The sequence below is a fragment of the Salmo salar genome, chromosome 25 (assembly GCF_965601325.2).
Source record: "Salmo salar chromosome 25, fSalSal1, whole genome shotgun sequence".
NCBI lineage: Eukaryota > Metazoa > Chordata > Actinopteri > Salmoniformes > Salmonidae > Salmo > Salmo salar.
Genome location: NC_138315.1, coordinates 38015277 through 38042713, shown reverse-complemented (window position 1 = coordinate 38042713; position 27437 = coordinate 38015277). Strand labels below are relative to the sequence as shown.

The window sequence follows — 27437 nt, the reverse complement described above, 5'->3', positions numbered from 1 at the left end:
GAGTTTGCCAAAAGGCCCCTAAAGACTCTAAGACCATGAGAAACAAGATTCTCTGGTCTGATGAAACCAAGATTGAACTCTTTGGCCTGAATGCCAAGCGTCACTTCTGGAGGAAACCTGGCACCACCCTAGGGATGTTTTTCAGTGTCAGGGACTGGGAGACAGTCACGATCGAGGGAAAGATTAATGGTGCAAAGTACAGAGAGATCCTTAATGAAAAACTGTTCCAGAGCACTCAGGACCTCAGACTGGGGTGAATGTTCACCTTCCAACAGGACAGCGACCCTAAGCACACAACCAAGACAATGCAGGAGTGGCTTCGGGACAAGTCAATGTCCTTGAGTGGCCCAGCCAGACCCCGGACTTGAACCTGATCGAACATCTCTGGAGAGACCTGAAAATAATCAACATCATCAGCACCCAGGGAGCAGTTGTGGTTGGGGCTTAACTGCCTTGCTCATTTTTCCACCTTGGTGATTCAAACTAGCGACCTTTCGGTTACTGGCCCAATACTCTTAACCGCTAGGCTACTTGCTGCCCAGTGGGTGGACAGACAAATGAACTTCAGCTAATCAACTTACTGTAGCACTTACTGTTGCACGCAACCACTCTGCTGTACAACAGTAACCTACTAGGCCATCACCTGTGTGTGACGTATATAGAAATCTTTGGTTTTGGGGAGGATTTGTTTCACCATAGATAAGCTCGTTAGTTGCAATGCAATTGTTTTGGAACCTCCATTGCCAACTTGGCAGGAATTCCATCTAGCCAATCAGAGAGCAAAGTGGAGCTATTTTATATTGCTGACTCTGATCTTATCAGGTCACCTCAGGTTCCGCGTCTTTGAACTCTTTAGTGCCAAGTGGCTAAATAGTCTCCAATTGTGTCCCAGGCTGTGGGCCAAACAAATAGCTGGAGAGCCAGGACCATTCTGCTGCAACATGGTGACTCACTCTGTAATGCCCTGAGCTCCTTACCCTGTAACCTGAGATCTAGCTGGGCAGCAATTGAGAAGCACAGCATCCTGCATTGATAGCTGGCATGTGGACAGTGTTTTGGCACAAAATGACTGCCATGGATCACTGAGTTAAGTGCTACAGATCTGTGGTGTATGAGACCGGTTACCCCATACAATGACGTAGCCACAGTCGCTAAACTGACTAAAACTAGAAAAGGAATAACAAACGCGTCACTGAATCAAATTAGTGTTGAATGTTAACTCTTTCTGACTGTTTAATGTTTGTTGTTCTTTATCTTTCTAACAGAGGTTTGGAACATTGTGGTTCTTATCTGGTTCACCCACTCTAGAGCTGCCTGGGACCATCAACAGGAGCACTGGTCTAAACTCTAACAGAGATTTAACCAAATAGAGCCTTTCACCTTCTCAGAGAGACAATGAGACCTTGACTGGTGTCTGGACAGCCTCATGTCAACAACAATCTGGGATGTTACCAACAAAGTAGACAGTGATGTCATAATTCCTAAGAATCTTGAGGAAGTCTATCTGCATAAGGACTAGAGGGACCTCCCAGTGAATGGGGGTGATTGGGACAGTTGGAACCCATGTAGAACTCAATGTCTAATCATCTTTCCAATCAGGTTTTCCTCTTACGTTCCCTTACTGACACAAACACTTACAGTAGCACTAAACAAACTAAGATTGCTAACCTTTGACCTGGAATCGCCATTCAACTCCCGGCAAGCAACAATACTATTCCTGGATATTTATATCCGCCCGCCCTCAGTCCGTCCAGTTCGGGCTGTAGTGTTGTTTAAATGTGAGCGCGATCTCACACTAACCAGGAGGTTGTGTAACCATCTTACAAGACAGCAGGGGATCCTGCAAAATGTTGAAGTATCATACCCCATACACCTGCACACACACACCACATAAATCAGACCAACAATTGCTTATGGCTAAGGGTTCTTTCTGGACAAGCCAGTCTCTTTCCTAAATCCTACAAAATCCCTACCCCCAGCATTACACTGAAATCTTAGGTCTCTTGGCATCCATGTGTGTATGTGCATGTGTGTATGTGGAGGTTCTACCCTGAGGGTACTTCAGCCAAGCGCAGTAGACCCTCTGCTGGGTGTGGAGGAACAGTGGCGACTCAACATGTCAGAGTATTGCAGAGAATCGGTGGTAAATGAACAGAAAATGAATTGCTGTAATTCAGTCTACAAATGTATTTATTACATTTTATATTCAAAACACAGTTATCAAAACGTACATTTTAGAAACAAAATCCACACGTAAAAATCTAACTGACATAAGTTACAATAAAATCACCTAGGGGACAAATAAATAGTAAAACACGGGTAAAATAATAAATGCGAGACTCAGTCTGATCTCATGTTAAACGAGGCTATAGTGGTGGGATGTAGGGCCTATCTATAAGGTGCAGAGGGGACAGACTTTTTAAAGAGACGTTCCACTGAAACAGTAAAGAAGAACCTGTTAAACTGTTGAATTTCAGTGGAAGGCCCCTTTAATGCCTCTGCTTAAAAGAAGCACCGAAGCAGACACTCTACAGCTACTGCAGAAAGTCCTTCATATTTAGCAGACACTCTACAGCTACTGCAGAAAGTCCTTCATATTTAGCAGACACTCTACAGCTACTGCAGAAAGTCCTTCATATTTAGCAGACACTCTACAGCTACTGCAGAAAGTCCTTCATATTTAGCAGACACTCTACAGCTACTGCAGAAAGTCCTTCATATTTAGCAGACACTCTACAGCTACTGCAGAAAGTCCTTCATATTTAGCAGACACTACAGCTACTGCAGAAAGTCCTTCATATTTAGCAGACACTCTACAGCTACTGCAGAAAGTCCTTCATATTTAGCAGACACTCTACAGCTACTGCAGAAAGTCCTTCATATTTAGCAGACACTCTACAGCTACTGCAGAAAGTCCTTCATATTTAGCAGACACTCTACAGCTACTGCAGAAAGTCCTTCATATTTAGCAGACACTCTACAGCTACTGCAGAAAGTCCTTCATATTTAGCAGACACTACAGCTACTGCAGAAAGTCCTTCATATTTAGCAGACACTCTACAGCTACTGCAGAAAGTCCTTCATATTTAGCAGACACTCTACAGCTACTGCAGAAAGTCCTTCATATTTAGCAGACACTCTACAGCTACTGCAGAAAGTCCTTCATATTTAGCAGACACTCTACAGCTACTGCAGAAAGTCCTTCATATTTAGCAGACACTCTACAGCTACTGCAGAAAGTCCTTCATATTTAGCAGACACTCTACAGCTACTGCAGAAAGTCCTTCATATTTAGCAGACACTCTACAGCTACTGCAGAAAGTCCTTCATATTTAGCAGACACTCTACAGCTACTGCAGAAAGTCCTTCATATTTAGCAGACACTCTACAGCTACTGCAGAAAGTCCTTCATATTTAGCAGACACTCTACAGCTACTGCAGAAAGTCCTTCATATTTAGCAGACACTCTACAGCTACTGCAGAAAGTCCTTCATATTTAGCAGACACTCTACAGCTACTGCAGAAAGTCCTTCATATTTAGCAGACACTCTACAGCTACTGCAGAAAGTCCTTCATATTTAGCAGACACTCTACAGCTACTGCAGAAAGTCCTTCATATTTAGCAGACACTCTACAGCTACTGCAGAAAGTCCTTCATATTCATCCCAGGAGAGATTTAAATCATTAATGCAACAGCCTTTGACGTTAGTGACAAATTACAGGTTGACATGAGACATCTGCATGTAATTTGAATGGCCCAGCTGGCCAGTGATACAACTATAAAAGCTTAAATAATATTTTAATGTATCAGGCTGAAATGTAAATTTACTGGTTGCTCAGCATGAGCAGAATCTCAAGTGCTGCGTTTCAAACTCATAAAAGAAACACCCTCCTCCACTTACCCTTGCCTTATGCCCTCGGGGGAATCCCCGTCACCTTCTTGGCCTTCGGCCCAAACGATTAGCCAAGCAAGGGAAGTTCAAAACGTAAGCCCTCGTTTTTAATTGAGTTTGCAAGTGTACAATTATGTTCACTTCGGGCCTGTAACGCCCCATAATTAAATTTGCGATGATTGCACATCCGCTAAGAAAAGTCAGCCAAAACTTAAAACCTCAACGTCAATATGGAGAAGTCAACATACAAGTGTAAGTAAAAACGAATGTAAATAAGTTAGAAATGGTGCTACTAATGCACATGATGGCACAAACACGTCTAGTAAAAGTACATCTGTTTTTGTTTGGTTATCTTTTGGAAATTGTAGAAATAGAACATTTTCTTTCTTCAGAAGTCCCAGCAAGACAGGCTAACCTTAGTTTGCTAATTAGTTTGCTAGCTATCATACAGTAGGCGTATATTAATAATTATATAGTTAATATAAGTAGACATAAAATCATAATTGACTGTAGCTCATATAAAAGCACCCACAAGCCACCGGTGGCTGAAAACACAATTGTTGTGGGACAAACGAGTGACGAATTTTCGGGCAAGGGCAGTCCACTTAAAATTCATTCCTTCCTCCCTCCCTCGACCCTTGCCTGCAAGTGTAAACTCGCCAGACGTCATGACACGCCATCAGAAGTGTCCACTTAATTTGAGGGCTGAGGGGAGAGGGTGTGTCTGTTAAGTGTTTGGAATGCAGCCAAGGTGCTTACCGTGCCCGACTACATTTCCCATGTTTCCTATACTACCTAGGGCCAGGATAATACCAGTATCGTGACACTCGTTAGTATCGTGTCAAAGAAACAAAACACGAAGCAGATTTAACTTCTTTAGGAAAACAGCCCCAATGTTGGAAACAAACATCATTATGTTGTCACCCAGAGTCACATTTATTCATTTTCCAAGATATAGAACACAATATTTTACATACAGCAGGTTTTTAAAGGTCCAAAGTGTTTGGTCTGCTTCGTGTTTTCATTTTTGCCATGGAAAAAATATTGGGATACTGGTATCGTCACAGTCATAATACTACCCACCATGCCCTAACTGACTAAATTTCCCATATTTCCTATACTCCCCACCGTGCCCCTCTGGTGTCTGTACAGGTGTAGCACCAGGTCCCTGATCTCGTCTCGTTTCCTCCTCACCTGTTGCCGTGGGAACCAGCGTTCTAGGCACAGGGGGAGTTCAAAGTGCACCACAGGGTCCTAAAGGGAGAAAGGGTAGGAGAGAGAGAGAGAAAAGTCTTATGTAGGTGTACGTCAGCGTATGTGTTTGGTGAGTATGGTCTCATAAGAGAAACACTCAACCTTGTCTGAGACCTGAAGACACAAGCTTAAGCTCCGTTGGATAACGGAGTCATGAGTTGATCAGATACGACAAGAGTTCAATACCAGGCTGGTTACAGGTGGGAGCGTGTGAATTCCTATGCATGCATGTTCTTATTCCATGTGTACGGTTACCTGCAGGAAGCTCTCGACGTACTGCAGCAGGTAGAGGCCGCAGTCGCTGCTGTTGTCCTGTAGGGGGACCTTACAGTGAGAGCCTTGCATCTGCTCAGAACTAAACTCGCGCACAGAGCCCCGACGCAGCTCCCACTCCGACTGCAGGTACCTGGCACACAGAGATAGCTGGTACATTAAGTGTACAACACACACAACATTCCATTTAATAGTAGACTCACTCCCGTAAGAGTTTGAAGACGCGCTCATGGAGGGAGAACTTGACGGAGTCCATGAGGAGAATACAGGGTCTAAGGAGAGAAGAGATGTGCATATAAACATATAGTTAAGACCTCTAGAACACACCTTCTTTGTGTGTGTGTGGTCATCCACTCACCGTTTACAGATGGTCTCTCTGTGACAGGTCTTCTCAGTGCAGTCCTAGTGAGAAGGACAGAATGTAAGAAAGACGACAGAGTGAGAGAGAAGGAAACCAACTGAATGTGAGAAATAGAGAAGTAACAGAGATTCCTAAAGAGAGTGATGTCTTACCAGAGGACCAGGAGGTGGCTGGAGTACTGAGTCACTCTGTACCACACCATCTGAAACTAGAGAGAAAACAGCAGCAGGATCAGCAACTATCCTCCTCCTGCTGCTAAATCCCAGGACTTCAGCACTAGTATTTCCTAACAGCAGCCCTGTTCCTATTGTAGTTGTTGCTATTGTCATTGTGGATGTTATTGCAACACAGTGATATAAAGAATGGAATGCATCATAAAAAACCATGTAGATGAAAGCCTCTTGAGTTCCAGCCTCATTCTGTGTTTCTGTCTGTGACTGGAGTTCTGAGCAGCTCTCCCCTCACGGTTCTGACTCCATCCTACCCTGCGTATCTATCTAAAACATATATTACAGTTATACTCCTAAACCTACGCACATGTTCACTAATGTCTGACTATTATGTCAGTTTTACATAAAGACATGTAACATCCTGAGAGACAGCATGAGAGGACTTAAGACACACATACCTGTAACTGTCCGTTTGTCCTGGTTGTCAGTGCTAGTTGATTCAGGGGTGACTTCACTGATGCCATTTAGCTTTTTGTACCCAGAGGCCTCCTCTTCAGCCTGGGCCTCGTCTGGCTTCTCTCCCCCTGTTCCCCTCAGCGAGGCTGGGCTGCTCCCCTCCTCACACTGGGGCTGCTCCAGGCCAGGGAAGCAGATCACCACCAGGTACCAGTGGGCTCTGTCATATAAGGAAGAAAGCACTATGAGCCACACAGTTTATTTATTGATGTGTGTGTGTCTGTGTCACTCACTCTTGATTGACAGGCACAAACAGGAAATCTTTCTTGAAGATGTCCACATGTCGTGTCCACGTCTTCACCCGCTGATGCCGCCTCCGCTGCGCTCTGGGGACAGACAACACAAACACACGTCAAGAGACACACACATACAAACAAAAACACACAAAACACAAAGATACAAATCCATAATTGATCAACTAAAATAGACACACACACACTTACGAGACGCTGGTACTGTCCTCACTGGCATTGTCTCGGCGAGTGAGCTGCTTGTAGAAGAAGCTGCTGAAGAAGTGAGAGCGATCAGCCACATCCTGCGGAACCCTCTCCAGAAGCAGATACCTGTTGGGACAGAGACATGCACAGGTTGAAACTCCTCCATGTTGTTGAAACTGTCCTCCATGCACCAAACTGACGATGTCACTCACTTGAGGTAGAAGTCGATGATGACATCATTCAGAAACTGGCCGTTGTCAAGGCACTCCAGATCTTCTGTTGTCACGGTGATCCCTCCTTTGGAAGGCGGTGGAGGAAACTGGATCAACCTGAGAAGGATCAGAGAGAGTGAAACCACATATCTACACTAACGATGGTCTACATCAGGGGTTCCCAAACGTTTTCCCTCCGGCTCCCTCTCCAGCATTGGGGAACATCCTCCCCCCGCATCTATTTCTATGGGCAGAAGCTCTGTTCATGACACAAACTGTTCACACTCCTCTTGTTGGTGGAGAGAATGTTGCAGGTTTAAAGCTCATTTCCTGCAATACTACACATTTTGCCATGTCTAATGTGTATTCATGTGATAAAAAAACGTTAGCTGACATGGGCTAGTTGATCTGGACAATTCTGACCAGTTATAAATAGCTCTCTAAGCTATGCAATGACTAACATGACAAGAGGAACTGATGATGCACTACCAATTTCACCTTGTGCATTCTACATTACAACTTTCAAGTTTAAAGCCGGACTAAGTTCCTTATTATTATTTTATGCGCCTGCCCTGCCGACCTCACAGTTTGGGAAGCACTACTCTACAGCAAGGGTCTCCATCTCTGGTCCTGTAGACCAATATGGTGTGCAGGCTTTTGTTCAAGCCCTGCACTTACACACCTGTTTCAAAGAATCAACAAATCATGGGAGTTGTGTAGCTTGCCTGCGTGTGGGACCCTGGTGCTTGTATCGGGTCCAGTTGGAGCCTGGCTTCGGGCCCAGGGACACAGAGTAGGAGCCTCTGGTTCTGCTGTGACACACTGTGTACACGGGTCTGGGCTGGACTGGACTCTCCTGGAGGGGGGACAAACGACAGAGGAAGTGTAATAGGTTACATGTTGTTCATTTGATCATTCATGTAGAGCTTAGGGTTTGTTATGGTTGAGCTTGATGACATCAGTCTCCACACCCAAACACACAAAGTACTACCAACCTCAGCGAGGGGTACGCTCTCTGCTTCCCTCTGCTCCTCCTCCTCTGCCTGTACCTCTGCCTGTACCTCTGCCTGTACCTCTGCCTGTACCTCTGCCTGTACCTCTGCCTGTACCTCTGCCTGTACCTCTGCCTGTACCTCTGTCTCTGGTGGTGTCTGTGACTCTCTCTCCACAGCGTCCAGATTTGGCCCGGGTGTGTCTCTGTCCTGGTCGGGTTCTGTGACAGGCTCGGCATTGTTCTGTCCCAGTAGGGAGAGCAGCTGGTGGTCCAGTCCGGTTCTACCGATCAGCGCCAGACTGTCATCCAATGACAGGAGAGGACTGTGGAGGTCCACCGCCCCGTTGATGGGAGCGTTCCCCCAGAGACACGCAGCGTCGACGCGCTGGGCGTTGTTGAGACAGATGATGTCGAGGATGGAGCGAAGTAAAGCCCCCTCCACCCCCTCTAGAGGGGCATGCAGAGTCAGCAGGAGGAAGGGGCTGGCCGGTCCTATCAGCACACACACACACACACACACACTTGAATAGCACATGGACATACACCAGCTTGAGCAAACACCCACCTACCCACATACTAGTGTTGTCACAAGACCAGAACTTTGACTTTGATACCAGGTTCAGTATCACCACACCAAAACAATAACACTGCAACAACAAAAAGCTGGCGTATTAGAAAGGCACTTATTCCAGACGATCTGTAGACTTCAATACCACACTTGAAATGTTGACGTCCATTTTTCATAGACAGCCATGTATGCATTAATGAATCAACTATACAATCAATCTAAGCACATAACATAAATGGTCATCATTGAATGGACTTATTTTACTCTACTGATCAACAACATTTGCATAGACAAAGCAATGTCTTTTATAAAAGAGCGCGTCTCTTTAAGACCTAATGACATCACTCACACACACACACACAGTGAGAGACAGGAGAGATGTGAATGAACAACGTTTCCAACATTGACTATGGTTTTTGGCGACAATCAGCATATTTTGCGTGATGGTACTAAGGTAGTGAACTGACGTTAGCTTCAGCTGTTAGCCCAGCAAGGAAAGCTAGCCTACAAAGTTGGAAGCTAGCAGTATCTTCTTGCATTGTAAAGTGTTCTAGCCTGTAATGGACATTGTTTGGCGAACAGTTTCAACATTTCTACATGCTGTGTTGCATTACTCAAGTGTGTTAACTCCCCTCTCAGGCTGCACAGAAGTTAACATGATACAGTCCAGACTCCCAGTGGTTCCTCAGGACAGACTAGAGTCAGTATGAGAGAGGAGATAACATGATACAGTCCAGACTCCCAGTGGTTCCTCAGGACAGACTAGAGTCAGTATGAGAGAGGAGATAACATGATACAGTCCAGACTCCCAGTGGTTCCTCAGGACAGACTAGAGTCAGTATGAGAGAGGAGATAACATGATACAGTCCAGACTCCCAGTGGTTCCTCAGGACAGACTAGAGTCAGTATGAGAGAGGAGATAACATGATACAGTCCAGACTCCCAGTGGTTCCTCAGGACAGACTAGAGTCAGTATGAGAGAGGAGATAACATGATACAGTCCAGACTCCCAGTGGTTCCTCAGGACAGACTAGAGTCAGTATGAGAGAGGAGATAACATGATACAGTCCAGACTCCCAGTGGTTCCTCAGGACAGACTAGAGTCAGTATGAGAGAGGAGATAACATGATACAGTCCAGACTCCCAGTGGTTCCTCAGGACAGACTAGAGTCAGTATGAGAGAGGAGATAACATGATACAGTCCAGACTCCCAGTGGTTCCTCAGGACAGACTAGAGTCAGTATGAGAGAGGAGATAACATGATACAGTCCAGACTCCCAGTGGTTCCTCAGGACAGACTAGAGTCAGTATGAGAGAGGAGATAACATGATACAGTCCAGACTCCCAGTGGTTCCTCAGGACAGACTAGAGTCAGTATGAGAGAGGAGATAACATGATACAGTCCAGACTCCCAGTGGTTCCTCAGGACAGACTAGAGTCAGTATGAGAGAGGAGATAACATGATACAGTCCAGACTCCCAGTGGTTCCTCAGGACAGACTAGAGTCAGTATGAGAGAGGAGATAACATGATACAGTCCAGACTCCCAGTGGTTCCTCAGGACAGACTAGAGTCAGTATGAGAGAGGAGATAACATGATACAGTCCAGACTCCCAGTGGTTCCTCAGGACAGACTAGAGTCAGTATGAGAGAGGAGATAACATGATACAGTCCAGACTCCCAGTGGTTCCTCAGGACAGACTAGAGTCAGTATGAGAGAGGAGATAACATGATACAGTCCAGACTCCCAGTGGTTCCTCAGGACAGACTAGAGTCAGTATGAGAGAGGAGATAACATGATACAGTCCAGACTCCCAGTGGTTCCTCAGGACAGACTAGAGTCAGTATGAGAGAGGAGATAACATGATACAGTCCAGACTCCCAGTGGTTCCTCAGGACAGACTAGAGTCAGTATGAGAGAGGAGATAACATGATACAGTCCAGACTCCCAGTGGTTCCTCAGGACAGACTAGAGTCAGTATGAGAGAGGAGATAACATGATACAGTCCAGACTCCCAGTGGTTCCTCAGGACAGACTAGAGTCAGTATGAGAGGGGACATCGGCTACGATGACACGCATGATCCTTTCTCAATCAATAGACGACGTGAGACACATTGTGACGATTCTAGTACTGAACCATTTTTTTCACGTTCTACTATCAAAAAAGTTTTGGTATACCGTGCAACACTAACACACAATTTGGTTCCAAAAGGCAGGCTCTCACCAGTGGGTGGTTCTAAGGCCTGTTTGATTGACAGCTCCCTCAGGTCTTCTTGGACGGCGACTGCCTGGGCGTCTGAAACGTAGAGGAGGAGGAGGGCGGGGGGAGGCTGCCCCATCTCTCCCTTGACCTCCCACCCCAGCCCTCTCTCCTGTAGCTCCTCCCTGTCCCAGACGCTGTACTTCCACAACTGACAGCGCTCCACAGTCACCATCACCTCTACCTGGCCTGAGGGGGCAGGAGACAGAGGGGAGAGAGGGGTTAACAATCTAGGCCACCACACAATCACCCCACACCACCACCGCCAGCCCTGGGTCACAGACAGGGCACAGATGGGCTAGCGACCACACACGGTCATGTTCAGGTTGGACCAAGTAATAATTGAAAATGATTAATGATTCAAGTTTAAATAGAGGACCAGGACTGTATGGTCAACAGTGTGGCGAGAACACAAGCAAAGTCCAGGGGTGCTGGTTACCTTTAATTGGTATGATGATTCTGTGGTTTGTGATCTGCAGAGGATGAAAGAAAGGCTCCCATGTCACATAACCAGTGTATTGCATGCCTATTCTAGAATGTACTGTACCCATTCTCCTCAGTTGGAGCACAGTGTGCAGAACCTTACCATGAGGTTTCCGCTGGCCTCCCCTCGGACCCCCCCACAGTGCAGGGCAGAGAAGGTTAGGGCCATACCCTCAGAGTCCTCAGTGCTGGGGAAATTGGCCACCCCAAACCCTGTCACCACCACAGGCATCACCTGGAACACACACACACACAGATGAGTAGCACACACATTGATGAGCAACACACACATTGATGAATGACACACAAACACGTGTGTATGCATGCAAACACACAACAAACATGCTTTCTGATAACGAGGACACAAGAGAATCCGGATAAGCAATGAGACATAGAAGGGGTTCGTGTGAGAGACTTAGTTAATCAGCGGATAGGTTTAAATGATGTGTGTTCACTTGTATGTAGTGCAGCAGAAGGCATTTGGCTTGTCCTCCTATGTTTTGGCTGACTGCAGTACGTGGGAGCTACAGTATCCCCACTCTGGCCTATAAAGCCTGACAGGCATCAGGTGGTGGTTCTGCCCCATAGGGCCAGTCTAATCATGAAACACCCTCCCTTTTCCCACCACCTGCCTCTACCCAGATTCCTCTGTGAGCAGCCCTATGTGACATCACCCGTATCTATTTGCTTTCTTTTATGACATATTTTAACCTAGTCAGCCCTTTGTGACATCCCATCCATCTGTGCTTTTCTTTGTGAAATCATCCAGGCCAGGTTAAGCCCTTTATGTCACAGAATCTGCCCAGTTCCCAACCCTTTGTGACGTCATCTATTGTGAGCGCTCCCTGATCTGCCCTTTGTGATGTCACCCATACATGCAGTAACGAGGTCAATGGAACGCAGAGCGTGGGGGAAAGAACGTCATTGGTGCACAAAGTGGATATTCGTCAAATATGTCATGATTTCTGTGTTCTAACAGGTGATTACTAAAATGATGTTATGTTCGCTATGTTCGCTGCATAATATTTAGAAAAATGTTTTTTTTCGGGGTTAGAAAAAAATATCTGCTATATCCTAACTCCTGTTCATATAAGCTGGTAGCATAGCTAGCCATATAGATATTGGTGGTGGTACTTTAAGATGTTTTTAAGTGTAATGCAGTTGATTGGTGACGATAACAGAACATGTATTAGGGTTGACCTCCATACAAGCTTTATACAGATTTTTACCCCAAAATAGTGTGAAATGCACATATAACCAATAGCCTAAATGTAGCCTAGGTTCATTTTGATGGGGGCAATGAGGACATTCTTAATCTTTCCCCCACGGGAGGACACCTGAGTGGCATTGCCATGGAATTTCCATTGATTTGGTAAAATTCGATTGATCTCTTTGCTGCATCTACTGTGAGACCCCTATTCTGTCCTTTGTGGTGTCATCCATTGCGAGATTATTCTGTCCTTTATGATGTCATATGTAAGAAGTTGTTTTTGCCCACCTGAAAGTCCGTCTCTTCCACCACGTTGTCTTCCTGAGCATGGTTTCTCTGGGACTCCGACTCACTAGTCTGTGGCCAAAGGACTGAACTGTGGGACGGGGTGACTACCTCCTCATCACTGGAGAGAACGACTAGAATACACACATTAAACACGTTGCAGTGAAATACTGTATATATCAGCCCAATTATAATCTCTCTCACACGATGACCGTAGTGTAATGCACTGTGAAGGAAAGACGGGGACAGCAGTAATCCTGCTATGTTGGGGGGGCAGTAACCATAGCAATGCCAGTGTTGTAAGGCACAGCTTGTGCTATTTCAGACATGTACTGTACACAAACAAATTAAAATGTTAAATAGGCAATACTGGCAGAGTCAGATACACACACAGAAATGCACTCAACACACTGGGCATACTGACACAGACAGTCACAAGCACAGACCCAGCGGCCAGTGTTACAGACAGACAGTATGTGTGCTTGTGTGTGAGGGGGCTGACATGCTGACCACACCGCTAGCGTCGCGTACACATACATGTTATTCAATCACTGCACCCACACTGCTCGCAAGCGTCTGCGTAGCCAGGCGCTAAAATAGAACTTGTTTCTATTTGTGACGCGCTGCAAGTCCTGCCTCTCCCATCTCCTCATTGGTTTTTATGAGCATATACCCACGTGGGTGATTGAAAGATGAATTGAGGTCCACACTCCAGTCCAGTTGGTGGTGGTAATGCACCTTAAAGTTGGTTGCCAACCTCCATATAAAGTCCACAGAAGAAGACTGAAGGAGGAGGGATTACTAGAAACTAACTAGGTTTACCGTTTTATCTGTGGATTCATTGTTGGAGTAGAGGACCTTGTGCATTTCAGGTAAAATAACAACTTAATGTTTATATTCCAGGACAAATTAACTAGCAACAGCAAGCTAGCTGGATAAATTGCCATAAATGTTTAATGCTTTTCGACCTGTCCCCAAATGAATATAGCTGTTTCAGATGTTTCAACCTGCGTGTCCTGATGGCATCTGGTGTGGGTGGACAATATGAACATGCGAGTGATCTGGTCAGCATGTAACTCTGAACCAACTATATTAATTTGGGGACAGGTCGAAAAGCATTAAACATTTATGGCAATTTATCCAGCTAGCTTGCTGTTGCTAGTTAATTTGTCCTGGAATATAAACATTAAGTTGTTATTTTACCTGAAATGCACAAGGTCCTCTACTCCAACAATGAATCCACAGATAAAACGGTAAACCTAGTTAGTTTCTAGTAATCCCTCCTCCTTCAGTCTTCTTCTTCTGTGGACTTTATATGGAGGTTGGCAACCAACTTTAAGGTGCGTTACCACCACCAACTGGACTGGAGTGTGGACCTCAATTCATCTTTCAATCACCCAGGTGGGTATATGCTCATAAAAACCAATGAGGAGATGGGAGAGGCAGGACTTGCAGCGTGTCAAGCGTCACAAATAGAATCAATTTATATTTTAGCGCCAAGCTACGTAGAAGCTCACTAGCAGTGTGGGTGAAATGATTGAATAACATGTATGTGTACATTTATTTTGCAACGCGAGCGGCAAGGTCAGCATGTTAGGGTCGGTGCCCGAGGCAGAGAAATAGACTATATTATGATGACGCCATTCCAGGAGGAGGGAAGGCTGGGGGATCTGTGTGTTGGTTTATTTGTGTATGTTTGTTTCAATGAGAGAGTCAGGAGAAACACACACACACACACACACACACACACACACACACACACACACACACACACACACACACACACACACACACACACACACACACACACACACACACACACACGGAGTGCAGATATGCAGTGTACAATATGATAGCCTATACGTAGCTCTATACTCACTGGGTTCAACAGGACTGAGTTTGGGCGTCCTATCCTGGCTGGAGGACATGCCCAGCCTCAGGGTTCCTCTCCTCTCCTTAACCCCTCCACAGCTGGTGTTAGAGGGGCTGGCAACTTCCCTGTCTTCCCCCACAGTGACTACCATCAGGGTCCCGTCAAAGTTTGAGGGGTCCACCTCTACTTCTATGGATGCTACATTAGTGTCTATGCCCCTCATCCCCTCCAGACACAGCTGTTTGGGGGGCAGTCCTCCCTCGCCTCTGGCATCTCTGGAGAGGCGCAGCACGCTCCCTCTGGAGCTCCTGGAGGCGTCTGTGGTCAAGCCCTCCGCCACTCCATCCTTCATCCCTCCAGCCTTCACCTGTCCATTACTGTAGAGCCCAGACTCCCTCCTCCGACTCTCCCTCTAGAAACAAGGAGAGATAGGGTGTTACTTTAGCCCCAGGGCAGGTTGTCTAATGGTTTGGTTAGCAGCTTGCAGGTTCTTGGCTTCAGCCTTAAAGTCAGTCAACTTTAATGTCAGTATTTAAGTAACTTCTACCCGAAGACTCTACCTCAACATGTGTGGATTCGCGTGAACCTGACTCTGCCTTCCTAGTCCTGGTGGATTGTGGGTAAGGCTTTTCCTGGTGCATGTCCCCCTCAGTAAAGGTCACCTCCTCCAGGGGTTCCCGTGAACTGTGCCTCCCTGACACACTACTGTCTGCAGAGGAGAGAGACGGTGAAACAATAAACGTGTTACTACTCTCCAGAAAGTAGTGCAGCAGATAGGGGAAAACAAATTACCATAACATAGAATTAAATCAACTTTGCCTGTGTGTGTATGTGTGTATGTGTTAGTAAGAGGTGAAAAGCACATTCAGCAGGTCTTTGTTTTACAGCTCTATAAAAGTAAAAGGGTTTGTTTATGTACAGCAGGATTGAGGCCAGGAATACCGCAGATCCTTTCCAATAAGGAAAACCTTCAGAGAGGCAGGGATAGGGAACGCAGTAGCAGGGGGAGTGTATGTGTGTGATGGAGGACTCACTGCATCTCTGGTCCTTGATGTTTTCCTCTCCTATTAAAAGTTCCTTCACCTCCTCGTCTTCCTCTGATCCCCAACTGTGGTATGACCTAAACAAGAGAGAAAGAAAGTCACAGAGTAACAATTATTCCACTGCATGCTTACCTTGTGCTGTGTTTTAACTCTTAAAATCGCTCACTGACATCCTAAAAGGGAAAACATGTTCCCTACACTTAAGACTCCACAGTAATCATCTACATAAATTAATCTGCATACAGCGTCCACTCTCCAACAGCCCAGCGGAATTCAGCAACATTTAACCAAGCATTACCTCCTCTCCTTGCGGATCGGGGTCGAGGTGGGAGTGGGGTGGTCATGGGGTCTCGTTCTGTGTGCTGTAAAATCTCTACAATCCTCCCTCCCCTCTCTGCTGCTCTGAGACACCCTCCTTTGCCCGCTCCCCATCCGTGACTCTCTCTTCCTCTCTCCAATTCCTGTCATCTTGCCACGCATCTTCCTGTCCAGGTAGGCCTGCCCCTGCTCCGTCTTCAGGACGTCCGTGAGAACCAACTGGAGCTGCGTGCTGAAGGAACAGAACCAGTCAGAACCTTTAGATCCCTACAACCCATATGTGTCATCATGACCTCATCTGTTAAATGACTTAAATGTAATATCTTGATGGCCATTCTGGGTCATCTCTTTTAAAGTTAACCAATAGGGAAACGGCTCGTGAGACTACAGGGGGAGGAATGGGGTTGATAGGACCAGGCAGTGTGTGTGTGATAAAGATAAGCACTGCTGCTGCAGCTATAGCTCAACAGTATCAGTAGTGGGGGTACACTGGGCATGTCAGCTACACTGCCTTCGGAAAGTATTCAGACGCCTTGACTTTTTCCACATTTTGTTATGTTACAGGCTTATTCTAAAATGGATTAAATAAAATATGTATCATCAATCTACACACAATACCCCATAACGACAAAGTGAAAACAGGTTTTTAGAAATGATTGCAAATGTTTAAACAAATTATAATAATTAAAAGAACTTATTTACATACAGTACCAGTCAAAAGTTGACACCTACTCATTCCAGGGGTTCTTTATTTTTTACATTGTAGAATAATAGCGAAAACATAAACACTATGATATAACACATATGGAATCATGTAGTAACCAAAAAAGTGTTACACAAATCTAAATATATGTTATATTTGAGATTCTTCAAAGAAGCCACCCTTTGCTTTGATGACAGCGTTGCACTCTTAGCATTCTCTCAACCAGCTTCATTAGGTAGTCACCTGTGTTAGGTTCTAATTTTCAGAGTAAATAACTCACGGACACTAGAGAAGCTTAACCCAGTTTAATTCTTCCCAAAGGTTCGATACAGCTGGACTCAGACAAAATACATTTCACACAAGCACTGATATTTAACTATTTCTCCTAGGCTGAGTCTCCTCTCAGCCTAGGAGAAAGGAAACCTGGCACCATCCCTACGGTGAAACATGGTGGTGGCAGCATCATGCTGTGGGGATGTTTTTCAGCGGCAGGGACTGGCAGACTAGTGAGGATCGAGGGAAAGATGAACAGAGGAAAGTACAAAGAGATCCTTGATGAAAACCTGCTCCAGAGCACTCAGGACCTCAGACTGGGGGCGAAGGTTCACCTTCCAACAGGACAACGACCCTAAACACACGGCCAAGACAACACAGGAGTGGTTTTGGGACAAGTATCTAAATGTCCTTGAGTGGCTCAGGAAGAACCCGGACTTCAACCCGATCGAACATCTCTGGAGTGACCTGAAAAAAGCTGTGCAGCGACGCTCGCCATCCAATCAGACAGAGATTGAGAGGATCTGCAAAGAATGGGAGAAACTCCTCAAATACAGGTGTGCCAAGCTTGTAGCATCATACCCAAGAAGACTCGAGGCTGTAATCGCTGCCAAAGGTCCTTCAACAAAGTACTGAGTAAAGGGTCTGAATACTTATGTAAATGTGATATTTCCATTTTTTATTTGTAATAAATTTGCAAAAGTTTCTAAAAACCTGTTTTTGCTTTGTCATTATGGGGTATTGCGTATACATTGGTGAGGGGGACTACTTACTCAATTTTATAATAAGGCTGTAACAAAACAAAATGTGGAAAAAGTCAAGGGGTCTGAATATTTTCCGAATGCACTGTACCTCTGAGAAAAGTGCTTAGGGGAAGAGCTCCATCTGGTGAATGTTCGGAAAACTGCACTCAATGACAGTGGATTAATTCATCCTTACCTTGCAATGGGACCGAATAAGTTCACAGATAAAGATGCACTACGCAGAAATCGCTCCACCATTTCCTGGTTGCTAAAATTCTAATTCTAATTTCAGTTTATGTGACAAAACAAGCAAGTATGGTGTAGAAAATCATTGTACCATCTAAACCGATGTGAAATATATTTTCCGTAACCAAAAATATTGTATTTTCAGCTGTTTGAAGCTGGTGTACAAAACCAAACTTCAGAACAGGAAGCATAGAAATGGTGCACAAAGAACAAATCTACTGCTTTTTAGAGTTCATTTCAATGAGAATGACAGATCTATAACATATTTCTATGTGAATTTGGTCAGTTCGCCCAAAAAGTGACATATTGCAGCTTTAATAACTGACCGTGTTATGGAGCAAAATCATCTATGAACCGTCAACAAGTCTAACCTAACCAGACTAATTAGGTTTGCTTCCTAACATAACTCCATCTGTGGCTCCATAAATACTGCTCCTCACCAGTCCATTGCCGCTTGGCCTAATGCCGCTTGGCCGTGATCCATAGAGATGGATCCATTCTGCTGACAAGACTTTTGGAGTTTGATTCTGTTTCCAGCAATCTGGGTCCAGTGAATCTGTTGGGAGAAATGGAGGTAGAGTTACTGACCCACTACCCAGATCACAATAACAAACCTCAGGGAACAAGGTTAAAGGCGCAATCTGTCATTTCTTTACTTTTCTATCATTTTAATATTTGGGTGTATGCGTGTGTTGTACACTTCGTAGGGAGGCCACAGGGGGCAAGAAAAGTTACTGGTTGCACATTCAAGAGGAGAAAGAGAAAGGTGACCTGTAGAGAATAACATTTACCTGTGACTCTTCATTCCCACATCTCAACTCTGAAGAAAGAAGGGTCTTGGGAATTTTTAGTGGACTTCCCATCTTAAAAGCAGAAGGTGGTACTGTTAAAATTCTCACTGTTGTTGATTATAGTAATTGCATAGTGGCTGAGAAAAAGACTAGGAATCACAATGGACTAATATAGCCAGGCAGGCCAGACATACTTGAGAGTTATCCACCTTGTCAACGGCCAGTGAAATGGTTAGTGCTCTCTTATGGTCCATCATGACCAGGCTCTGGGGCTTTAGGGCTTGACCTCAGGCCACTCCTTCTCCAGGGCCTCCTGTCACCAATCCAGGCAGCGATTGTGACGCAGCAAACAAGCTCTGCAGCAGACACACATGATATGTACAGTATACATTCACTTTCATACCTGTCAGTTTACAAGCGCACAATCCCACATACACTAAATGATCAAAAGTATGTGGACACCTGCAAGCCGAACATCTTATTCCAAAATCATTAGCATTAATATAGAGTTGATCCCCCCCATTGCTGCTATAATAGCCTCCACTCTTCTGGGAAGACCTTCAAATAGATGTTGGAACAACGCTGTGGGGACTTTCTTCCTTTCAGCCATAAGAGCATTGGTGAGGTCGGGCACTGATGTTGGGCGATTAGGCCTGGCTCGCAGTCGGTGTTCCAATTCATCCCAAAGGTGTTCAATGGGGTTGAGATCAGGCTCTGTGCAGGCCAGTCAAGTTCTTCCACACCATTCTCGCCAAACCATTTCTGTATGGACCTCGCTTTGTGCACGGGGACACTGTCCTGCTGAAATAGGAAAGGGCCTTCTCCAAACTGTTGCACAGAATCGTCTAGAATGTCATTGTATGCTGTAGCGTTAAGATTTCCCTTCAATGGAACTAAGGGGCCTAGCCCGAACCATAAAAAACAGCCACAGACCATTATTCCTCCTCCACAAAACTGGCATTATGCATTGGGACAGGTAGCGTTCTCCTGGTATCCGCCAAACCCAGATTTGTCTGTCGGACTGCCAAATGGCGAAGCGTGCTTCAGCACTCAAAAGAGCGCGTTTCCACTGCTACAGAGTCCAATGGCTGCAAGCTTTACACCACTTCAGCAGATGCTTGGCATTGCGCATGCTTGGCATTGCGCATGCTTGGCATTGCGCATGCTTGGCATTGCGCATGCTTGGCATTGCGCATGCTTGGCATTGCGCATGCTTGGCATTGCGCATGCTTGGCATTGCGCATGCTTGGCATTGTGCTTGTGTGCGGCTGTTCGGCAATGGAAACCCATTTCATGAAGCTCCCGACTAACAGTTATTGTGCTGACTTTGCTTCCAGAGGCAGTTTGGAACTCGGTAGTGAGTGTTGCAACCTAGGAGAACTTACAGTTGACCGAGGCAGCTTTAGCAGGGCAGAAATTTGACAAACTGACTTGTTGGAAAGGTGGCATCCTATGACGTGTCATGTTGAAAGGCCATTCTATTGCCAATGTTTGGCTATGGAGATTCCATGGCTGCATGCTCGATTTTATACACCTGTCAGCAACCGGTGTGGCTGAAATCGCCGAATCCACTCATTTGAAGGGGTGTCCACATACTTTTGTAAATATAGTGTACATTGGTGACTGTAGCATCACTAGGAACATGCAAGAGCTATTATTTTATTCTGTACTTTGAACATAATGCTTTTGCCAGGAAAAATAAAAACATTGTTTATAAGCTTGTAATAGCAGCACATGAATAGCAGCATCTTGTCACGCGTGGTACTGGTGCACATTTATTTTCTGAATTTGCATGCTATGCTACTAGCAATTTCTAGCTAGCCCTCAGGTCGCTAGAATTTGCACTTGCATTTCACTGAAGTTAAATACTGCTCATGTAATGGTTATCTTCGTGTTGCCCTTTGACATTCTACAATATTATCCAGCTATGCACAGACACGCTAGCTAATAAAACCTGGCAAAAACCTGCCTGCCTGAAATTTAGCCAGCAAACTAGCTAATTTAGCTAGCTCAGTAGCAGACATCAACTTTTGTTCCCGATTCTCATACTTACTCAATAATACAGCGAGTTAGTGCAACATACACAAACGTGACCAAAGAGCGAGGATAAGGGAAATGTAAACAGCTACCGTACACTCCAAATCATCTCGCTGATTAACTGTAACGCCTATAAATTCATAAATAGTTACACGTTGCGTTGTTCGCACAGGTTGTAGATGTTTTCACGCTTTTCCTGGACAGAAGAACATCCTGGTGTTTCCGGAAGTGGACGATCTAGAGAGAGGAATAATAATGCCATATTTTTGCAGGCACTTAAACCAAAGATTTTTATAACTAACCCAAGATAGACCACAGCCTGTCATTTCCAATGGGAGAAAATTTATCAGAGTAGGCAGAGCCAAGCACGACCTAGCGTGAGCCTATTGGTGCGTTCAGCATATATTTGCATATTTCCATTAGGGAACGCCTATTCTGTGAAGTACGCATGTGCAATAAATCAATTTGCCCTTGCAGTCCTTCCAAACAACGCAATCTTTAAAAGAAAATGGCAAAGGGTAAAGTCTACAAAACGTAGTCCACTCTGTTCGTAACATATTCTAGTTTTGGAAACAGAAAACTGTATTGAGATTAAATGATTCATCGATTACAAAATTAGCAGAATGTCGGCCAAAATCCATCTTGCCCCACTGCCGGCCGCTGTGCTCTCACCACCATATTTGGTAGTAAGTGGAAACGCCAACCAAATATCTGTCTAATTGTTCTATCTGTGCTTAAACTCCGCCATGGGTCGTTGGAGAAAGCCTATTTGGAAATTAATCAAGTATGGGTAGCTGAGAGGGAAGAACCTTAATCTTTCCTCAGTTGTCTGAGCTATAAAAAATATATATATATATAATTCAACTCATGGTTAGGCAGAGATTTGTCCATTCAAGGAAGAGTTTTGCTGACTAAGGCTGAAGAGATGTCTAGAACCTCTTATGTGTTCTCTTGTCTTGACAGTCCCAAATCTATTCATTCCCAATTAGATAAGACACTGTTTAACTTTATATGGAAAAATAAACCTCACAATGTGAAGAAGAAAAAAAATGTTCTTAAAAAAGGTGTGGGCAGTCCTAATGTGTTTTAATTAAGTCTTAAAGATTTCATGGATAAAGTGATACTTTAAGGACCCAAACAGCTTTTGGTTTACAGTACCAAATCTTAATTTCAATGAATTTGGTGGCTTAAGTTTCCTTTTGCAATGTCCAGCAGGTGAACAACGTCCTGTTAAACTGGCTGATTTCCACAAACAAATGCTTCATTGTTGGTTCCTTCTATACAAACATAATTTCCCCCCTCATAAGTATGTTATATTGAATAATCTTATCATAAAATATAAAAACAAGTCGCTGTTTTTAGAACATTGGTTTAGAAAGAACATTTTACTTGTGGGCCAGCTGCTGAACTCAGATGGACACCTATATACATACAGTGAGTTTTTAAGAATGTATGAACTCCCTGTCTCACCAAAGGAATATGACATGGTGTCTTAAGCAATACCAGGTGGTGTTCTAACACTTTTGAAACAAACTGTGTTCAATACAGATCCATCACCGTCAACCATAGCAATTAACAGTGTCCCAGTTAATGATAAACAAAAATATATATAATTCATTCAAAGAGAAGCTTTTTATGACAGTGATGTTCCAATAGCAAAAATGTTGGTGGAACTTGCAATATGTTGTAAATTGGCCAAAGGTATGGATTTTATCACACAAATATGCGCTCACAAACAAAGTGAGGGAAACACTTTAAATAACTCACAGAGAATACCCATCCAACGAAAAGATCACTTGGGCATTTGTTTTTCCAATGTGTTTGTGAATATGTTCTGGATGGATCCTCGACTGGACTGGGGTAAAATATTTAGTGGGGACATCCATCTGCAAGCTTGTGATGTTCTTCTTGTTTTTGATAGTCCAAGATTCTCCACAAATGAAAAGTATTGTGATACATTTTATTAAAGTTCTTGCTAAATATCACATCCATAAAATGATATTTTTAAGAAAACAAAAACATCTTATTCAATATTTTTTAAGGTAGACTTAGTATGCTCTGTAAGAATAAGAAGGTATTGAAATCAATTGATACTGTTAAGATTTTCACATTTCTTTGAATGTAAAAACCCTGTATGTGTTTCTGTTTATCTGTTTGTGATGTTTTGTGATACAAAAAACTATACATCCTTCTAAAAAAATGTGACACATTTGTATTTTTGTATGTATGGAATTTCAAATAAAAATAAATTCAATTAAAGCATGGGTAGCTGTAACCCAATATGACGACCGGAGTATGGGCGAGTGGGTGTGGGTGTGAGTGTATGGACAGCGAATCAGCTAATTGGGCAGATTTGTTGCCACTCAAGACCGTTTTGTATGGCTGATTGGGCTGCACTACGAGTTGATAGTAAGCCGGCAGCGACCAGTGCTCCTGTGTTGTACCTGCTGACTTAAAGTGCTTCCTATTGGGTATCATCCTCGTGGATGGGCAAAGGTGTGCATTTGTAGCTACGAACAGCTGACACAAGCTTAGTCAAGTTTCAGTTTTTCTATTAACATATCATTTTGAGTCAGAGTTTACTTTTCGTATTGACTAAACATGAAGAAATCCGGTGGAGGAGTTTGAGCAACACTGGGCTATGACTGAAGCAGAAATGAATGTAAATGTAGGGGGTTAGGAGTTGAGGAGGACAGGATGGAGTGTAATGGTGGAGTGGAAAAAGGTGGAGGTAGAGTAGAAAGAGTAAAGGTTAAGAAGAAGAGGAAGCCTGTGGAGCCTTCGCAGGTCTTGTCAGAGGAGAGTAGTGCTGATGAGGGAGTTTCGGTTCGCAGTGTTGTACTGAGAGAAGTGTAGTTCAAGGTGTTGGTGAAATTTAAGGACCAAGGTGGAGTCATGGCGGTGAGTCAGATCGCGTTGACTAGGGATTTGGACAGTAAAGTAGAAGAGGTTGTGTATGCTAAAGTTATTTGTGATTGAAGTTTGGTGGTGTTGTGTTTCAATGCTAAACAGTATAAGAAGCCGCTCAAACTCAAGCAGGTATGTAAACGTGTGGTTGATAGTAGCATGCTGGATGAAACTGGACGGCAGTGGGTGAAGGGAGTTATTACAGGAGTTCCAGAAATTGTTAACATGAAAGAAATAAAGGACCACTTGAAGGGAGGCTCTCTTATTGAAGCAAAGCGCATCCAGATAGCACAAGATGGGAAGAAGGTGGATAGCTTGTCAGTGCTTCTAAACTTTGAGGATCTGGTACTGCCAGAAAAAAGTAGGATTGGGTATATGAGTTACTATGTGCGATAATATGTTCCAAAACCATTGCTTTGCAATAACTGGCCGAGGTTTGGGCTAGTTGCGGCGGTGAGTAAATGCAAAAGGATATGTGCAAAGTGTGGGGGAGAACATGCATATGGGGAATGTGGAGATGGGGTCCAGTGAAAGTGCTGTAACTGTGGGGGAGCCCATAGTGTAGGTATGGGGGTTGTTCAGTGATGAAAAGCGGGCGGAAGTGCAGAAGGTGAGGAGTGAGTGAAAAATCTTGCATGCAGAAGTAGTGAAGGTAGTTCACAGAGAAACAATCTGGGCACCTAGAAGAGCAGGTATTCCAGGGCAGATTGGGATGCAGGTTGGGCATGATGTAGGGAGCAGAATGGGGGAGAACACAACAATGTTAGTAGACATGAGGAAGGCTGTTACATTTGTGACAGCAGCAATCAATTGCACAGAAAAATGACAATGGAACAGTAAGAAGATACAGATCATAGTGGAGCAGGCAGTGAGGTATTTTGGGATCATGTACAGGATGATCTCAATAAGATTGAGAATCAGTCCTGCCAGGAATCATGTATTGGTTAATTTTCACAATGGTGTTTCTCCTTCAATGGAATGCCAGAAGTTTGATGGCTAATGGGCAAGAGTTCAAAACATTTATTGAGGAGTTACCAGCCAAACATGACGTGATATGTCTCCAGGAGACATGGCTTAAACCTACTCTAGATGTTGTATTACAAGGTTATGTTGCAGTCCGTAGAGATAGGGTGGTGTGCTACCTTTATTTTTATTTTACCTTTATTTAACTAGGCAAGTCAGTTAAGAACAAATTCTTATTTACAACAATGGCCTACCGGGGAACAGTGGGTTAACTGCCTTGTTCAGGGGCAGAACAAAAGATTTTTACCTTGTCAGCTCAGTGACTTGATCTAACCACTAGGCTACCTGCGGGGGATCCCGTATAAGTGTGTGGGAGAGGGAGTTGAAACAGGAGTGTGTAGCGGTAGAGGTGTGATAGGGAGGGGGGGAATATGGTAATAGTGAACTTTTACAACCTGTGTAAGAGACTAGAGTTGATGGCCATTGGAAATGTAGAAGGTCAAGATAGGAGACAGGTAATGTGGTGTGGGGATTTTAATGCTCAGTACGCTCTGCGGAAGGTTTCGGACTGATGTAAATGGACAAGTGTTTGAGGAACTACTGGATGAGAAAGGGCTTGTGAGTCTTAATGACGGCCGGGGAACCAGGACTGACCCAGTAACTGAATTTTAATCTGCTCTGGCTCTTACTTTGATCTCCAGTTCGATGGCAGACAGATGTAGTTGGGAGGTTTTGGAGTTATCTACAGAGGGTAGTGGTCACTATCCCGTTGTGTGTACTGTAGGAATGAGGGTGGAAGATTCAGTAGGGAATGGATTGAGGAGATGGATATTTGGGGAAGCGGAGTGGGGTTAGTTTCAGGAGTTGAGTGAACAGGAGCCATCTCAGGTTGATCTCAATTCAGATGAAGGCAGGTGATTCCTATGGGTACAAGGGGGAGAAAGAGTAACTCAGTTCCTTGGTGGACTGATGAGTGTAGAAAAGCATTGAACTGTAGGAACAGGGCTTTCAGAATGTTGAAAAGGTTCCATAATTACCAGCGCCTGATTCAGTATAAACAAGCACAAGCAGTAGTAAGGAGGATCATTAGGACAGCTAAGAGGAAGTATTTGCGCCGGTTCTGTGGAAACGTAGGCAGAACCACTCCTGTGGGAGAGGTATGGGAGATGATTATGAGGATGAGTGGGGTCAGATGAGATTTGGATCTCCCTGTGCTGAAAAGTGGGGAGATTGCAGTGAGAGATATGGAGAAGGCAGAGATGTCAGCCCAGGCATTTGTGAAGGTGCACAGCTCAAATAATCTGACAGAAGAGGGGCAACGTGGGAGAGAGAGGGTCTGAGGAGAACCATCTCTCTCCTGGATTAAAGAGAGATGGTGGGGGATACATTGAATGCCCCTTTTACATTGGTTGAGATGAAGAGAGCATTAGCTAAAGCTGGGGTAACATCTCCTGGGAAGGATGAGATGTTACATCATTATGGCTCATCTCAGTGACACTGCAATGGGGAAAGTATTTGGCCTTTACATTAAGGTGAGGCAGGAAGAGAAACTGCCTGGAAGTTGGAAGCAGGCTGTAGTGGTGCCGATACAGAAACCAGGGAAAGACCCTACTAGTCCTTCAAGCTATAGGCCGATAGGGTTGACATCTCATGTATGTAAACTTATGGAAAGGATGATGACAGAAAGGCTGACTTACTTTCTGGAGAGTAGAGGATTAATAACACCAGATCAAAGTGGGTTCAGGAAAGGTAGGGGAACGATGGATCCTATGCTGTGCCTTGAGTCAGTCATACGGAAGGCACAGGCAAATAAGGAGGTGGTGGTAGCAGTTTTCTTTGATGTAGATAAGGCTTATGATATGATGTGGAAGGAAGGCCTACTTATCAAGCTGGATATCATGGGGGGTTGGAGGAAGGGTTTTTAACTGGATAAAGGATTTTCTTTTTGGGCAATCAATACAAGTGAGGGTGGGGAGCTCTATGTCAGAAAGCTATGAGGTAGATAATGGTACCCCCCAGGGAAGTGTCATTAGTCCTTTTTTGTTCTCCATTATGATTGATGTATTCTCCCAGGTGAGACCTGATATTTGGAGATCATTGTTTGCGGATGATGGGGCTCTGTGGAAGAGAGAGAGACATATTACCCATACAGCTAGAAGAGTTAAAGAAGGGATTAGTGAAGTTGAGCAGTGGTCCCTCAGGTGGGGCTTCAAGTTCTCAGAAATGGGATTGATAGACCTAACTAGAAATGGGCAGATGTTTTAGTAAGTGGTGTCAGGTGTGGTCACGGGACGTTTCCAGTGTCCCTAAACATCGCCAAACTGGCATATGTCTGTAAGTTAGATAATTCCAGTGCTATTACATATTTGCAATCCCTAAATGCTATTTGTTCAGTATAAAAACACAATTTCTACCATATCAACCTCACTCACACTTTGTAGTGGAGTTATGGGATATCCAGGGTACATTCAAGTGTCCTTTCAACCTCTCCAATGTGTCCGAATATGGTAATTCCACTGTTTTTGCACACTGGGTGTGCCTAAAAGTTCTTTTTCACTATAAAACCTAAATTTCTACAATACCAATCTCTCTCAAACATTGAGGTGTCTCCAAAGTGCCTCAAC

At 44.4% G+C, this 27437-nt stretch overlaps 1 protein-coding gene across 4 annotated transcripts; it reads right to left on the bottom strand.

Annotated features, from left to right (window-relative positions):
* Nucleotides 1–2172: 2172 nt before the first annotated feature.
* Nucleotides 2173–21234, bottom strand: LOC106586707 (SUMO specific peptidase 7). 4 transcript variants are annotated; one of them, XM_082969137.1, is made up of 24 exons: nt 20960–21233; nt 19101–19262; nt 18907–18978; nt 18556–18671; nt 16131–16382; nt 15824–15909; nt 15350–15498; nt 14796–15201; nt 12920–13050; nt 11525–11656; nt 11378–11411; nt 10903–11127; nt 8250–8602; nt 8112–8213; nt 7842–7972; nt 7117–7233; nt 6911–7030; nt 6701–6793; nt 6410–6627; nt 5934–5989; nt 5779–5822; nt 5624–5692; nt 5403–5553; nt 2173–5147 (listed from the first exon to the last, which is right to left on the bottom strand). In XM_082969137.1, exons 2-24 carry the CDS (start codon nt 19161–19163, stop codon nt 4983–4985), a joined length of 3285 nt encoding a protein of 1094 aa, XP_082825263.1. In that variant the 5' UTR covers nt 19164–19262; nt 20960–21233; the 3' UTR covers nt 2173–4982. The 4 variants fall into 4 exon arrangements, with proteins under 4 accessions (XP_082825263.1, XP_014029736.3, XP_014029734.3 ...); XM_014174261.3 differs by having other exon boundaries at nt 8112–8602; nt 19116–19262; nt 20960–21234; XM_014174259.3 differs by having other exon boundaries at nt 8112–8602.
* Between the last annotated feature and the right edge of the window lie 6203 nt (nt 21235–27437).

What these genes read in the sequence shown, in the direction of transcription:
- LOC106586707 (XM_014174259.3), bottom strand. Translation starts at nt 19,163, where the DNA reads ATGATGGACCATAAGAGAGCACTAACCATTTCACTGGCCGTTGACAAG. An exon ending in GCGAATCCACACATGTTGAG is followed by an intron (nt 15,202 to 15,349) that starts GTAGAGTCTTCG and finishes CCTTGTTTCTAG; the next exon opens with AGGGAGAGTCGGAGGAGGGA. An exon ending in ACGTCGAGAGCTTCCTGCAG is followed by an intron (nt 5,148 to 5,402) that starts GTAACCGTACAC and finishes TTCTCCCTTTAG; the next exon opens with GACCCTGTGGTGCACTTTGA.